The 17444-nt window shown below is 37.8% G+C and overlaps 1 protein-coding gene across 1 annotated transcript in view; it reads left to right on the plus strand.

Moving 5' to 3' along the window:
- The first annotated feature begins 14053 nt into the window (after positions 1-14053).
- Positions 14054-17444, plus strand: part of LOC139463346 (protein Wnt-9a-like) — a 41893-nt gene continuing 38502 nt past the window's right edge. The window contains exon 1 of the mRNA XM_071244594.1: positions 14054-14664. Coding sequence (XP_071100695.1) covers positions 14585-14664 — 80 coding nt within the window. The 5' untranslated portion in view covers positions 14054-14584. The remainder of the gene's footprint in view (positions 14665-17444) is intronic.

Consider the following 17444-nt stretch of genomic DNA (forward strand, 5'->3'; position numbering starts at 1 on the left):
GTCCGGGTTGTACTAATTAGAAGTGTTTTCCACTCTCGTCACCAGTGGTTAACGTCCTTCATCGCACGGCTATCCAGGATTAGATATGTATTTCAACCTTATCGTCCTTAGTGATAGGGCACGCATGTGGACTGTCATCCAGTAGAAGCTTACAATCCTTCTCAATTTAGACTATGAACTTCAGTAAACTACGGTTATGATGAACTCAAAGGGACCACTAATTTTAGTTCGTTAAAATCGCAGTTCGTTAAAAGCATTTCGACTGTAAGACAACTTGGATCTAGTCTTGTGACAACATCATGTTACTCGATAAATAACAAAAGTGTGTTCTGTACATGTGCTATGTTTTACACAGGTTTTATTTGGAATTTCAAATAAATTAGCTAATACACATTAAAAACCAGTTGTGGTTATTTCAACTAAAAATGCCATCAAACGAGAATACCCACAATGATAGTTTAGGGGCAGGGTGTCTTACTCCCCTCATCGTAACTTATTAACGGGAACGGGAATGCAAACAGGATACAGACTAAATCAAATCTACAAATCTTTTCTTTTGGCGAGGATCGTTTGTAAACAATACTTTACTAGTAACGTATTTCATTCTAGTTCTTTTACAGATAATTTAGTAGGTTTTGCCATCACAAATAATTACCATTAACCAAATATATGCACTAGGTTGGTAAACAACATAACCACGGGTTATTCACACTGAGGTGTAGCTACATGTAGCCTCAATGTATTATGTCACATCCAGATAAAAAATAGCAATTATTTCGAAATAAAATGAAAACTATTTTCAAATTCATCCTATACTAAAAACTAAGGACCTGTTAAGCCAGTATTCAGGTTAAGTCTCTGTGCAATGAAAACCACTTCTACTGACTCCATGAGAATTAATTACTATTATTCTAACAATCAATATAACATATTATTTTATGTAGAACTATTGGGATGTCAGAATGTTTCGGCTTTATTACACAATCGCTGGTAAATAAACACGGTGTCATTAATTTTAACGTTTACTCTGGCATATGTCACACCATTTGCCATGTGTAAGAGATGGTCACCATTCTAAATATGCCATGTTTAGCGTTCTATTTCTTGTATTAGTTGTTGTCCATTGTTTAGCTACAATGTTTTGTCATGTTTTTTTTCTCAAACAGGAATCGTATCTTCAACAACCAAGTCTTGATTTTAGGATACATAAGCGGCAAAATTATTTCCAGAATCGTAAGAAATGTCCGTAATTGTAGGATTCCGACTTACTCACAAGCATGTTTTATGCATTACAACAAATACGTAATGACACCAGGGGTTGACGAACATGTGAGCGTATCATTCCACATGCTAAGGGAAGTCATTAAGAGTCAGTGAGATTCCAAATACCCCTTATATTTATTGGCCTGATATATACTTCCAAATTCATTCTGTCAACGCAGTCAACTCTGTCACTTCGTCTGGAATAAATTGTATTTGCTGATATCCATCCTCTTCACCTCAGTATGGACTGAGTAATCACCGGAAACGTCATTGAGTAACGAACTGTCAATCAAATGCAGATCTTAATGACCGTATTTCCATTGCATTCAATGGATCTCTTAACGACTGCATTTCCTGTGTTCAATCGACCTCTTAACTACTGCATTTCCTGTGTTCAATGGACCTCTTAACGACTGCATTTCCTGTGTTCAGTGGACCCTTCAACGGTTGCATTTCCTGTGTTCAATCGACCTCTTAGCGACTGCTTTTCCTGTGTTCAATCGACCTCTTAACGACTGCATTCCCTGTGTTCAATCGACCTCTTAACGACTGCATTCCTGCGTTCAATGGACCTCTCAACTACTGCATTTCCTGTCTTCAATCGATCTCTTAGCGACTGCATTTCCTGTGTTCAATGGACCTCACAACTACTGCATTTCCTATGTTCAATCGACCTTTTAACGACTGCATTTCCTATGTTCAATCGACCTCTTAACGACTGCATTTCCTCTGTTCAATGGACCTCTTAACGACTGCATTTCCTATGTTCAATGGACCTCTTAACGACTGCATTTCCTATGTTCAATGGACCTCTTAACGACTGCATTTCCTGTGTTCAATCGACTTCTTAACGACTGCATTTCCTGTGTTCAATGGACCCCTTAACGACTGCATTTCCTGTATTCAATGGACCTCTCAACGACTACATTTCCTGTGTTCAGTGGACCTCTGAAGGACTGCATATCTTATTCTGTCAGTTCTACATTATTTTATTGGCACAGATTACTTGAAATTATGGTAAGATGCATATATTTACTTGTTTTTATAAAATTGAAGACATGGGGTATTCCTATCTCAAATAGTAACAAGCAAAATATGTAGAAATACAATCTCTAATTACTGTAAACATGCACCCCTTGCCGAACGGAATCCGTGCAACGTTCGAGGATTAGAAGGAGGTAACGCGAACACAAAGGAAAGACACAATTGCCTCAACCCTGGAAACGTGTGTGACAGTTTGAAGGAGACCATGCAATGGAATTTGCTAAATGTGCTCAAAGGAAAACGCTACCGTGAACTTCATATGAAATTTTGAATTTAAACCAGTGAAACTATTATCAAAAAAGCTCGAAGAAACACAACCAAACAAATGTTTCTGTTATTACATTTATTTTGCAAGAAATAACAAATATTCAGCAGAAATTGCTTCAAATGTTCTCTATAAAAACATTTAATTCTTCACCGAACCGACAACAGGACAAGTGTCTTCAGACGTCGAGGGTAACGTTACGTCACACCATGTTTTCCCGAAGGCGATCACTTTGTAGGTTGTGGCGTTATGATCTGGGTTGAATAACGACTACAGGAAGGGCTGAAGTGATTGTGGTGGGAATTGGAATGTTGCGGGATAGAGATGTGAGATTTTGTAAACGGACTTTTTACCGTTTTTACAAAAGCACGGCCAGGGGGTGACATTGCAGCAACGCCAGAGCATATGTTACTGAACTTTTGCAGCAGTATCTGACTCAGAAAAAATGTTAATGTGTTACGCTGATCTGTCACCAATTGACCTAGAATGCCATTCCCAAGGGCTTTCTTCAGTGCTTTGTCAAATCAATGAGGTGAAGGTGTGAGGCCTCAATTCACGAGGTGGACACACTCGCTACTGATTGTGTGAACTTGTCTGAACTCACTTGCATATGCCAAGCTTAGCACCTTCAGACCTTGTTCTTTCCATGTGATATGATTCAATCCACTTGTTTCCCCATTATGTTTTTGTCTTTTGTATTTCACAACAACTTGTGCCTTTGAGTGATAATGGATAAAATTAATTCCATTGAATGGTCATCTTTATCATATGCGTCTTGTTTTATCCATGTTCACGCGGAAAGAATTTTATCACTATGGAAGTACCTTTTGCTTTTCTTACTGAAGTTTTTATCCTGTTTATGAACATGACTGATGACAGGTTCACACAGTAAGGGTTATGTGCTCTAGATATATAGCCCACGAAATCAATATAATTATTTGTATAAGGTCTTACAACATCCTGAAAAGCTTTCCATGCCGGATCACAACGCAAAACCGCTACACAGTATGTTGTTGTGCCCATAGTATAGAGTATTCTAACATGACACTGAGGAATGCTTGATTGTTGGTAGTAAACATCAAATTAAAATCAGGTAGCTAATTCCATTCGATACCTCAAAGACTTTGTGTATGAAAACATTTATCTATCGATAGTTTACACGTCGATGCATATACCGTTGGCTGCCGAATACCCATCAAAATTGTATACGTTCGATATCAGAACCACAGCTTATCAAATGTTATAAAATGTATTTCAGAACACGCACAATTAAGTAAAACACACTAACCACACTGCCAAGGCCACAAAAACGAGTCTCCCAGACTCTCTAATGTGGTTCAATGAAACGTCGGTATTCAGGCAAACTTCAGGGTGGTAACATTGGCAGTTAGGTTGTGCCAGTGGGTTCGTGTCCACTAGTAAATCATCGCTTTAATGGTAAACATAATTTACAGATCGGGGTTGTCCTCGAGATTCAAACAGTTTGTAAATGCCACTATCACCGTAAACAACTATTTTGGCAGTCATGGAGACTGATGACTAATGGAAGTAGGTGAAGTTCAGCCATGTCAAAGTTCGGGCAGGAGATATAGTCATTCAAAATATACATTACTATTACTGGGGAGTCCTTTCCAACAACTGGTGCATAAGTACCATAATAAATATATCGTATATAAGTAGGCATACATTGTATTCATACATTTAAAACCTCGTGCTCGAGCGATCGGTTCCCAATTAAAGTAGGAGGCATCTAATTTACAGTTAGACTACCTCAAAATTCAAAACACAGTGGGTTTTTCTGGGTATCGAGCTGTAGCAACGCGTGCTTAATTTATATGTTCAAGCCTTCTTTCTAAATGTAAAGGCATTACTCAGTTCAACAGATAATCACTTTAAAGTGTACAACCTGGGAAGTCTGAGAACAAACAGCAGTATAATTCGAGCAAACATGTGATTACCTTCTCCAAAGACATGTCGTACTTGTACAGAGCTAATGTGAGTAGTTAATGCACTGTGGGTAGAGGGTATAGAACGCTACCGTACAGGCCAGCATTCTTTTCCTTGTAATGATGCCCATGCAATTTGTTACAATGTTCGTTATTGCAGATGAAAGAAATGTTGTCTGCTATTTCCTTTTTACAAGCAATTTGGGAAAGGGGTTGTAGAATTTAACATTTTTTTCGTTGCAAAGATAAAGTTTGCATTACATGTGATAACACTTTTAGAAGCTATAACTGCTGCTCGGGCATCACAGTACTAGTTAGCACATCAGCACTGTTACCAGATGCCATTGTCCTAAAGGCATATGTAAAGAATCTTTGTTGTCAACCAAAGGCGAATAATTTCATTGGCATATATTGACTTCAGTATGATTGAAGGTTACACGCCCTCGTCTTTAAAACTGACAGTTCTTAGAATTATCTCTGTACTTTGTCTCTATCGCAAAGGAACTAGGACGGGGTCCACATTTGATAAAAAATGTAGATTTAATTTAATGTGCTACGCTGCATGGAGCCGTCAGGTGACTTGGCATGTTGTGGAGTATAACACTAATAACAGTTAAGGGCATTTTACAGTACAGTTTTACAGTTGAGATGACCAAGCTCTGTAGTGATGTTTTACCTTAACTCAGAGTAGGTTATGCTTTACTGTTTTACAGTAACAATAGAGTATGCTATGTATTACTGTTTTACAGTACACTAGATTAGGCTATGCATTACCGTTTTACAGTACCTTTAGAGTATGCAATGTATTACTGTTTTACAGTAACAAAAGAATAGGCTATGTATTACTGTTTTACAGTAACAATAGAGTATGCTATGTATGACAGTTTTACTGTGAAATAGAGTATGCTATGTATGACCGTTGAACAGTACACTAGAGTATGCAATGTATGATTGTTTTACAGTAACAAAAGAATAGGCTATGTATTACTGTTATACAGTAACAATAGAGTATGCTATGTATTACTATTTTACAGTAACGATAGAGTATGCTATGTATGACCGTTTTACAGTAACAATAGAGTATGCAATGTATGATTGTTTTACAGTAACAAAAGAATAGGCTATGTATTACTGTTTTACAGTAACAATAGAGTATGCTATGTATGACTGTTATTACAGTAACAATAGCGTATGCAATGTATGGCTGTTTCACAGAAACAATAGAGTATGCTATGTATTACTGTTTTACAGTAACAATAGAGTATGCTTTGTATTACTGTTTTACAGTACACTAGAGCAGGCGATGCATTTCCGTTTTACAGTAACAATAGAGTATGTAATGTATGACCGTTTCACAGTAACAAAAGAATAGGCTATGTATTACTGTTTTACAGTAACAATTGGGTATGCAATGTATTACTGTTTTATAGTGGTAGTGCTATGTATACAGTTTTACAGTACACTAGAGTAGGCTATGCATTACCGTTTTACAGTAACAATAGAGCATGCAATGTATGAGTGTTTTACAGTATCAAAACAATAGGCTATGTATTACTGTTTTAGAGTAACAAAAGCGTATGCAATGGATTACTGTTTTACAGTACACTAGAGTATGCAATGTATTACTGTTTTACAGTAACAATAGAGTAGGCTATGTATCTCTGTTTTACAGTACACTAGAGTATGCAATGTATCACTGTTTTACAGTAACAGTAGAGTATGCTATGTATGACCGTTTTACAGTAACAATAGAGTATGCTATGTATGACTGTTATTACAGTAACAATAGCGTATGCAATGTATGGCTGTTTCACAGTAACAATAGAGTATGCTATGTATTACTGTTTTACAGTAACAATAGAGTATGCTTTGTATAACTGTTTTACAGTACACTAGAGTAGGCTATGCATTTCCGTTTTACAGTAACAATAGAGTATGCTATGTATACAGTTTTACAGTAACAATAGAGTATGCTATGTTTTACTGTTTTACAGTATTAATAGAGTATGCTATGTATACAGTTTTACAGTACACTAGAGTTTATGCAATGTATGACTGTTTTACAGTAACAATAGAGTAGGCTATGCATTACTGTTTTACAGTAACTATAGAGTATGCACTGTATTACTATTTTACAGTACACTAGAGTAGGCTATGTATTACTGTTTTACAGTAACAATGGAGTATACTATGCATTACTGTTTTACAGTAACAGAGGAGTATGTTATGTATACTTGTTTTAGAGCAACAATAGGGTATGTTATGTATTACATTTTTACAGTACACTTGAGTATGCTATGTATTTCTGTTGTATAGTACACTAGAATAGGCTATGCATAACTGTTTTACGTGACACTAGAGTTTTACAGTGACAATAGAGTATGCTGTGTATCTCTGTTTTACAGTGTCAATAGGGTATGCTATGTATTACTGTTTTACAGTAACAATAAAGTATTCTATGTATCATTGTTTTACAGTACACTAGAGTAAGGTATGTATTACTCTTTTACTGTGCAATAGAGTAGGCTATATATCTCTGTTTTACAGTTATAATAAAGTAGGCTATGTACTACTGTTTTACAGTGTCAATAGAGTATGCTATGTATTACTGTTTTACAGTAACAATAGAGTATGCTATGTATTACTGTTTTACAGTACACTGGACTAGGCTATGTATTACTGTTTTACAGTAACAATGAAGAAGCCTGTGTTTTACTGCTTTACAGCACAGCAGAGTAGGCTATGTATTACTGTTTTACAGTATCAAAAGAGATTTAGTGGCACTCATGAAGGGCAACCTCCGTGCACATTCCTCAACTCGAAAGGGTGCACGGGAATCACGCACGCACGAATACGGTGTTAGCGTTGGGCGTCTCAACGTGCGTGATTCCCGTGCACACGTTCGAGTTGAGGAATGTGCACGGAGACAACAATCCGTCAATCTGCTGGGTCTACAGCAGTTTGTTAACACACAGGTTGTTGTTTCGGTTCACAGGACATTAACTTTCCAGCAGAGAAATTGTCCAGGGCCGCTCTCGATGTCTTTCCGATATGTCAGAAGATGTGATTGTTTCTGAATTAAAACACCAAGTAGTCACTGCTGTTAAGCGGTTTACCCGAAAATATGAAGATGGCAGTATCATAAACACCCAAACTTATCTTTTCACTTTCTGCCTTGGAAAAATTCCAACATCTATCAAAGCTGGTTACTTTAATATCGGAGTGGAGGTTTATGTTCCAAATCTTGCACTCGCAAGACAAGGTTCTCCCGTTGCAGTGGGACTCATGAGAGTTCTGAGTGCACAAATCAGATCAAATGTGCCAACTGTGACGATGAGCATGAGGCCTCGTCCAAATCCTGCCCAATGTTTATCCGTGAATCACAAATATTAAAAATAAAACATACCCAAAACGTTTCCTACTTAACTGACAAAAAAATAGTTCAAATTCCGTCACAAACCCTTTCCAATAAAACCTTTTCCACTGCAGTCTTGTTCCCGAATCCAGCCAACAAACCCACGACAGTGTCTACTTGCTGCCAAACTGATATCTCTTGGGTCAACGATGACCAGTTTATTATCCATGACGCTACTCAGATATCCACATCTGCTTCCCAGACAGAAACTCAGAAAATTCGATCAACACAGAATCTGCAATCTAAATCACCAGAACCAGATAATATTAAGGCTAGTTCAAAAGTCCAGGGCGAAGCCCATTTGGCCAAAAGTGCGAAAAAGCAATTGAGAAGACTTGGAGTTGCCTTCTTCTGCTGTGACACCTGAAGAGGTTCATAATCCTTTTGAGCCTCTAGAGATGGAGGTCAGTCCATCACTCCCAGTTAGAGGGCATGGACCTTCCTCTCGCTCAAGATCTCCGGTTGAGCCACCATGAGCATCTCAAGTTCAATCATTCGGTGGAACTGCAGAGGACTTTGCAATAATTTTAATGACTTACAATTATTAATACAAGATTTTAAACCATCAGGATTTTGTATTCAATAAACTTATTTAAAACTAACCATATAGACATAAGACCGTATAATACACATCACTACTTTTCTCCTCCGTGACCTAAAGCCACTGTGGGCTCTTCAATCTTAGTGAGGCAGGGTGTCATCAACAGCCCTGTTATTCTGAAAACTCAATTTTAAGCTGTGGCTACCCGTGTGACCATGCGCATTGCTTTCACTTTGTGCTCTTTGTACCTTCCTCCGTCATCAACTCTTCATCAGACTGATTTGCAGGCACTATATGACCAACTCCCAAAGCCCTGTATTATCATGGGGGATTTAAATAGACAAGCCTCTTTGGGTAGTGTCCACACCACCAGTAAGGGTAAGATCATTTCGAAGAGTTCATTTCAAACAATGATTTATGTAAATACAATGATGGCTCAAACACTTATTTTCATCCTGGCACAGGAACATATTCCTCTCTAGGTTTATCAATAACAGACTCAGATCTACTAAATGAATTCGAATGGTCAGTCCATGATGACCTTTGTGGAAGTGACCTTTTCCCGACCATATTAAAACCTGTTTCCGCATCTGACATTCCACCTTCAACAAGATGGAACTTTACTAAAGCCAACTGGCCCTTATTTGAAATACTTGCCACAAATAAGTTAAAACGTGTGCTGTTTATTGACATTGCTGATCCTATACAGTTATTCTCCGATGTACTTAATAACATAGCTGATGAATGTATTCCGAAGTCTTCTGTAAATCCACACATCCGAAAACCATGGTTCAATGATACCTTAAAACACGCAAGAAAGGCACGGAGAAAAAAGGCTGAACATTATTTCCGTCGCCATCCTCTTGTTCATAATTTAAATAAATTGATTCTAAATGCTAAAGCACGGCGTACTTTTAAACAAAATAAACGCCAATCTTGGCAAAACTATGTTTCAAAAATAAATTCACGTACGCCTATGTCTAAGGTCTGGAATATGATCCAAAAGATCATAAGCTGGTAAGGGTTCTTAATCTAGCATCCACCATCTTAAAAATGGAGATGAATTATTGACTGATATTTCAGACATTACAAATAAGCTTGGTGAAACTTTGGCACAACATTCTACCTCGTCTAACTTTGTCCCAAGAATACCAAAAGCAGCATGAAAAGAAATTTATTGATTTTAAATAAGAAAATGGGGAAGATTACAATGATATATTTTCAATTCATGAGCTTCATACTGCCCTTCGGCAAGCTCCTGATACAGCTACAGGAGCTGATAACATACACTATCAACTCTTAAAACACTTAACAGATACATGTTTGGAAATCCTTCTACCAATATTTGATGGAATTTGGACATCCGGAAACTTTCGTTCAGCATAGCATGATGCTATAGTTGTTCCCATTCCAAAGCCTGGACGGGATCATACTGATCTCTCTAAATACAGACCCAATTCATTGACTAGTTGTTGTTTTTTTTACCATGGAACTCATGGTTAACAATAGATTAGTATGGTACATTGAATCTAATAATTGAATTACAAAAATTCAGATTTCGGAAAAAATCGAAGTACTGTTGACCATTTAGTCCGGTTAGAATCATTTGTTAAAAATGCAATTAACAGCCAACACGCAGTGTCTATCTTTTTCTATTTAGAAAAAAGCATACGACGCTGAATGGAAACATGGTATTTTAAAAGATTTACGTGATTTTGGATTGCCAGATCGTTTGCCTCAATTTATATCCAAGTTTTTAACCCGCGTGGGTTCTACGCCGTCTGATCATTATAATCAGGATTCGGGTGTCCCACAATACAGTATTTTGTCTGTCACTTCGTTTAGTATTAAAATAAATAGCCCCTCCAAACTTTTAAATGATTCCATTGATGGATCATTATTCGTAGATGATTTTAACATCTCATGTCGTGGTAAGAATATGAAAACTGTCGAAAGGCAGCTGCAAATATGTCTCAATAAAATCCATAAATGGTCGTTAGAAAAGTGTTTTAAATTTTCAATATCCAAAACCTATTGTATCCACATTTGTAAGGAAGCCCCATAGAGACCCAGAGTTAGTATCAGATGATGATCCCATTAAAGGAGGCATCATTTTCGATCACCATTTGACCTTCTTACCACAAATAAAGTATTTGAAAAGTAAATGCCTGAAGGCCCTTGACTCATGTTGAGAGTTGTTTCAAATTCCAAGTGGGGGAGGGGATAAGAAAACCCTACTCCAACTCTGCAGAGACTTCATCCTCTCCAAACTGGATGATGGCTCCATCATCTATGGTGGAGCCTGTAAAAGTAATTTACAATTATTAGATACAATACATCATCAAGCCCTGCGACCTTGCCTTGGTGCATTCAGAACTTCACCCATTAATAGTCTGCACGTGGAGGTTGATGAGCCATCTCTAAAACAACGTCGTATAAAACTGTCATTACAATACGTCACAAAACCATTTTCGAATAAATCTAATCCAGCATATGACTGCGTTTTTCATCCTCTATATGGGGATATGTATCAAAAGAAACAATCCCTGATTCCACCCCTTGGAATAAGAATAAAACCTGAAATATCTGCTGCAAACATTGACCCCAATAACATCTCTCCCACCCAAATACGGTCGTCTCATCCGTGGCAACTGGTAAAGCCATAAGTAGATCTTTCCTTAACTAAACGAAATAAATCAAACACTAACCAATTAATGCATCAGCAAGAATATAATCAGTTAAGAAGCACTTACAACACTTCCAAGTCTATATTTACTGATGGATCCAAAGACGATGACGCAGTTGCAAGCGCCACTGTCATTGGATCCAGAACAATATCATCCAGATTTCCAATTGACAGTTCAATTTTTACAGCAGAATCACAAAAACATGAACAGCTCTTAAATATATTAATACTCTGTCTAAACATAAACAGTTCATCATATTTTCTTTTCAATATCAGATCTCATTTAGATATTGTTTTTTAAAAAGAAATTGAATTGAACAATAAATTTTGATTCATATGTTGTGTATATAATATAGTTTTTATAATTGGCAGAATATATGTAATAACTGAGATTGTTAGTGGCTGTATCCTCGAAGGGGGTTGAAGTAGTGTAAAATGATTGTTTCCTGGAGATAGTATGTAAGACTACGTCATTCAAAGTAGATTTATTCTTACCGCATTCTCTAATCGAAGAATGTGTGTTGTTTTAATGAGGCTAAATGTGTTAAAAATCGCCAACACCTGAGGGGATGATGTAAATCCGTCTGGGGTCAATGAAGGTAGCAAAAGTACAGTAAGTCCCGATGGACTCTAGCATGGTGATCTACCTTCAGCTGTTGGAGATCAATAGCCTGTTTTTATAATGCATTGTTATGTATCTTAATATTCATTTTATGATTCCATACTAGTTTTAAATATTTTTCTGTGTGTCCAGTTATTTTACTGCCCTTCGTTGGCAGGTTTTGTATAAAGTATTTATAATGTATAACCTTTGATAGTCACGATATGGCTGAAATATTGCTGATGTGACTTGAAATTTAACTCACTCACTCAACCCCAATAGGTGAGGTGAAATGGGGTTTAACGTCGCGTCCAAGATTATTGCACTTATACAGCGACGTGCATGCACGTGTGTGTGCAACCCCAATAGAGTAAACTATGTATTATTGTTTTACAGTTCAATAGAGTAAACTATATATCTCTGTTTTACAGTACAATAGAGTAAGCTATGTATTACTGTTTTACAGTACACTAGAGTAAGCTATGTATTACTCTTTTACAGTGCAACAGAGTAGGCTATATATCTCTGTTTTACAGTTCAATAGAGTAGGGTATGTATTACTACTTTACAGTACACGGGGGTAGGCTATATATTACTGCTTTACAGTAACAATAGAGTAGGCTATGTTTTACAGTTGTACGGTAACAATAGAGTAGGCTATGTATTACTGTTTCACAGTAACAATAAAGTATTCTATGTATCATTGTTTTACAGTAAACTAGAGTAAGCTATGTATTACTGTTTTACAGTAACAATAGAGTATGCGATGTATTAATGTTTCACAGTAACAATAGAGTAGGCTATGCATTAATGTTTTACAGTAACAACAGAGTATGCTATGTATTACTTTTTTACAGTAATAATAGAGTAGGCTATGTATTACTGTTTTACAGTACTGCTGTTTTCAGGGACAAAGAGACTAGGATTTGTATTACTCTTTTACAGTACACTAGATTAGGATGTGTATTATCGTTAAAAGGCCACACCATTCAGTGACGGGCACAGGGCTCTAATTAGTCTTCATTTTGAATTAACTGGTATGATAACAGGATTGTGGCAATTCGCAGTTTTTTCGTATTTATGACAGTAAAACTGGCATTACCTGACGTGAATGTCCATGAAACAGGCTTACAGTTTAGTGTAATTACATGTGTATTTATTCCTACATTCCTGTAACTAAAGCGAATATTGTATGACAGCTACATTGAATATTGGGGAAATGTGTATGAAAAAAGTATAAGAAAAAGAAAATTTAAGTATGAAGCTAAATCTCAGGTAGCGGCAAACTGCACGTCTGTGTGAAAATAAACTCTTAGCATAGAGTGTCGCCGACAACATCGTAAGAGATGAGTGTAGATAATAGGAGAGGGTACGGCGAGTGACCGGTTTGCGGCCGGCTGGGACACGGTTGCAGGTAAGCTGAAAGCTAGCGGGAACATGTTAATTGCTTCTCTACACAGATCTATTTCAGAACAGAATGACGTTCTGTTGACGATGAAATCGACACTGGCGTGGCCGTGTGGAAGCTAAATAGACCACTGTTACTGGTGAATACAAACACTATTTTCTGCATGGGTGGATTTTCACCCGTGTTTACAATGAAGTAATTTCTCCCACCCTGGCTCAACTACTTAACTCGTATGGAACAAGCGCGTGTATAGGGAACAGGTTTTCCACGTCAAGATGACTGACAGCAACAATATTAGCGGCGTGACTGAAAGGCAGTAACGCTGTTATAGGAGTGCCCCTTTAATTTTCATTTATCATTCCCCACTCAAGCTGCTTGCAAAAGCCATTAAACGGTCGCGGCCAAGCGACATAATTGCTCCAATGTAAGCCATGAGCGCCTGGGCATTAGGCATGCATTCATTATTTTGTAGTTCCGGTGGTCTGCATACGAGCATCATCTTTTAACACTTTAATTTCACTACACGGAGGATTCAAACAGGCAAGTAATGTGCTCTTCAATCACCACTCTATTTCGTGGAAACAGCATCAGTGTTCAAGAATACTTTCAGGCAACGGTAATTAAGTGGCTTCATTTTGTTACAACTGAACAAACGCATGTTACCAGTAAAACAATGTTTTGACGCGAACGTGACAGAAATAAAAACATTCTTGGAATCAGTAGAGAGAAAGTCCTGTCGGATTCTGGTGAGAACAGCCCTACCTCTATGCGAACTCTTCCAGCAGTACCTGACAGCGAAGTATCCTAAATTCTGGCTGTAATCGGCGGGCGAGTGAAGCATCAGAGACATGTAGCCGCGAGGGGCCGCATCCAGCTCGTGACAACATCATTTGATAGATGATGGATAAGGATGTTGGGTTTTCTATTAGCGATGTTGGTGGCTTATCTTGAATTAACGTGTACCACATCCAGTCCGAAACAGTGATATTTGGATGGCTGCAAGTTACTGGCATTTTCAAATACAAAGGATGTTATGGATAAAGTATTTTGCTGAGGAATTGGATGTTGATCTATATACAGCTAAGGTACACCAGTCTCTCTCCTCTATACCGGATTAATCGTTGTCATCCGTTGGGTAGAGAACGTGAATCACAGAGGATATTTCAAGGTGCGGTGGATTGCTTCCCATACGAGCGAGTAATTTACAGCAACAACAATTGATTTGTGAAGCTTCAAGTTTAGTATTGTAAATGCCTGTCACAGTAGTGTCAAGCAAATTGTGTTTTAATACATGGGTGACATGTGAGTAGGCATATTGACAGAAGTTTGTGAGGAGCCTACAGTTACCTGTTGCGTACTTGAATAAGTAACGCGGCGCATATCCGTCATGTCGACGACGAGTCTCTCTGGACATCATGTATTTGTGCTTTAAGAAGATACTTACTTCGGTATTTTTAGTGTTCATTCTCGTGCCAACACCACGTGGATATTTTGGGTAAGTTAACGTTTCTATTTGTATCTGTATATGTCGGCATGGCGAGCAAAGGTCGCAGTCTGTGGACAACAAATTGACAACATATATCGCTTCCTCTAGATGTGTTTACACTGAAAATACTTTGGCAGATAAGGATATGATCCAAGATTTGTAAGCTGTTACTTGCGTAGTCTCAATGCGATGACGAACGTAATACGGTCCCCTGTACAGTCAGCAAGAACGAATGTACTACAGTATAAAAAGTGTACCGTAGATTAGTGTATTTCATAGTTTTAATTAAGGAACTCACGTTGTGCTTGTTACACTTGCATTTGTAGTTACTCAAAGCTGTCGAGGTGATCACCATTAGACAGCATTGGTTTATAGATAGGCGTGGTTATGTGCCCAATGTGTTGTAGCGGACAGACAAGTTTACAGACAAGTTTGCATTTAAAGTCTATTCTCACTACAGCAGCGTCTGAGAAGGAATATGCTGACGGTACAGTCATAATTCCACTTCTTGAAAGCAGCATGGCTACTAGAGGCTGGTAACTATATACATAAACAATAAAACCTCTCGCGATGACGTCTCCCAGCAGGACAGTAACCAAAACCAATAATTGGAGAGCCGTTATAAAAATATTACACTCACGAAAACTGTAGTAAGAATTACCGTCGCAGGCAATGTGGGATTTAACAGTAAAGATATGTTGATAAAGTATTATTATGATATTTTGGTAAAGATAAAGTTGGGTCGAAATCAAAGAGGCATTTCAATAAAGATGACAACGCTAAAGCACTCAGATAAAAAAATTCTTTAAAGGGCATTTGTCAAACACAAGTGAGCGAAATTGTACATGACTGCAGTAAACTGATGAGATGATGTTACTCGTATTAATGTGAGACAATCTCACCACGGACTGGATTACATCTGCACAGGTCGATTAACATTCTGTTACTTTTCTCCGAGTATTGATATCTTTCATATCACGTAAGCGACGATTTATTTAATAACAAATACCATTATGATTCAATAATTATGCCAACAATATTAAAAACGTGAAAATAAGTCCCCATCACTCTTTTGCTTGTGGTAAGAGTCGACTGAACTTGATCTAGTGATGAGGCTGTTGTCTTAACTGACTGCGTGTGATTAAAACCAGTCGTTGACGATAGTAATGGTTTAAAACGTTCCGAACGTGCATTTTAACAAGTAACACTGACACAGCTATAGGTCATTACGTAAACATATAGAGAATGATTTCTCTATTACGTAAACCATTGATTTGTCGGACCCCAACTCGACTACAAATATATCCATGTCGCCGTTGTATGACTGGCATATTGCCGATTGCGATGGTCAACGCCTTTTAATACACATTTCAAAAGTAGAAATACGAACGAAGGAAAACTTAACATCATGATACTCACTTTGGGAACCTTTGTCGACACTGGAGTATTGACCAAGGGGGAAATAGGCCACTGAATTTCACTGCTTTTGGCTATAGAAAAATGTATGTTTCGTTGACGCGCCAGTGCCCGAGAAACTGTTCGTAATGCTAGTCATATAGATTAGTCATTGTGCTTTATGTCTCACATCATTGTCATGGTTGTGACACTTTGTGGTTGGCGGTTGTGGTAGACGGTTGTACTTTAGCGTCTACTGTATAAGAGGGGTATATTGATCAGCTCATGGTGAGTGATTGTGTTCTAACATCTACTGTATAAGAGGTAAATTAGCCTGCTCACTGAAGGTGATTGTGTTTTAGCGTCTGCTGTATTAGAAGAATATATTAGTCTGGTCACTGTGAGTGATTGTGTTTTAGCGTCTACTGAATATTAGCCTGGTCACTGTGAGTGATGGTGTTTTAGCGTCTTCTGTATTAGAGGGGTATATTAGCCTACTCTCTGTGAGTGATTGTGTTTTAGCGTCTACTGAATATTAGCCTGGTCACTGTGAGTGATTGTGTTTTAGCGTCAACTGAATATTAGCCTGGTCGCTGTGAGTGATGGTGTTTTAGCGTCTACTGTATTAGAGGGGTATATTAGCCTGCTCTCTGTGAGTGATTGTGTTTTAGCGTCTACTGAATATTAGCCTGGTCACTGTGAGTGATTGTGTTTTAGCGTCTACTGAATATTAGCCTGGTCACTGTGAGTGATTGTGTTTTAGCGTCTACTGTATTAGAGGGGTATATTAGCCTGGTCACTGTGATTGATTGTGTTTTAGCGTCTACTGTATTAGAAGAATATATTAGTCTGGTCACTGTGTGTGATTGTGTTTTAGCGTCTACTGTGTTAGAGGGATATATTAGCCTGGTCACTGTGAGTGATTGTGTTTTAGCGTCTAGTGTATTAGAGGGGTACATTAGTCTGGTCACTATGATTGATTGTGTTTTAGCGTCTGCTGTATTAGAAGAATATATTAGCCTGTCACTGTGTGTGATTGTGTTTTAGCGTCTAGTGTATTAGAGGGGTACATTAGTCTGGTCACTATGATTGATTGTGTTTTAGCGTCTGCTGTATTAGAGGGATATATTAGCCTGGTCACTGTGAGTGATTGTGTTTTAGCGTCTACTGTATTAGAGGGATATATTAGCCTGGTCACTGTGAGTGACTGTGTTTTTAGCGTCTACTGTATTAGAGGGATATATTAGCCTGGTCACTGTGAGTGACTGTGTTTTTAGCGTCTACTATACTAGAGGGATGCATTAGCTGTAGTATCTACTTTCACATCGGTAATTCTAATAGGCTGTGCATAATATCAAAGGTGGATATGTGGCAAAGGTCAATTTGTACAATTT

This window comes from Haliotis cracherodii, unplaced genomic scaffold, assembly GCF_022045235.1.
Source record: "Haliotis cracherodii isolate W230 unplaced genomic scaffold, xgHalCrac1.p SCAF_16, whole genome shotgun sequence".
NCBI classification, from domain to species: Eukaryota; Metazoa; Mollusca; class Gastropoda; order Lepetellida; family Haliotidae; genus Haliotis; species Haliotis cracherodii.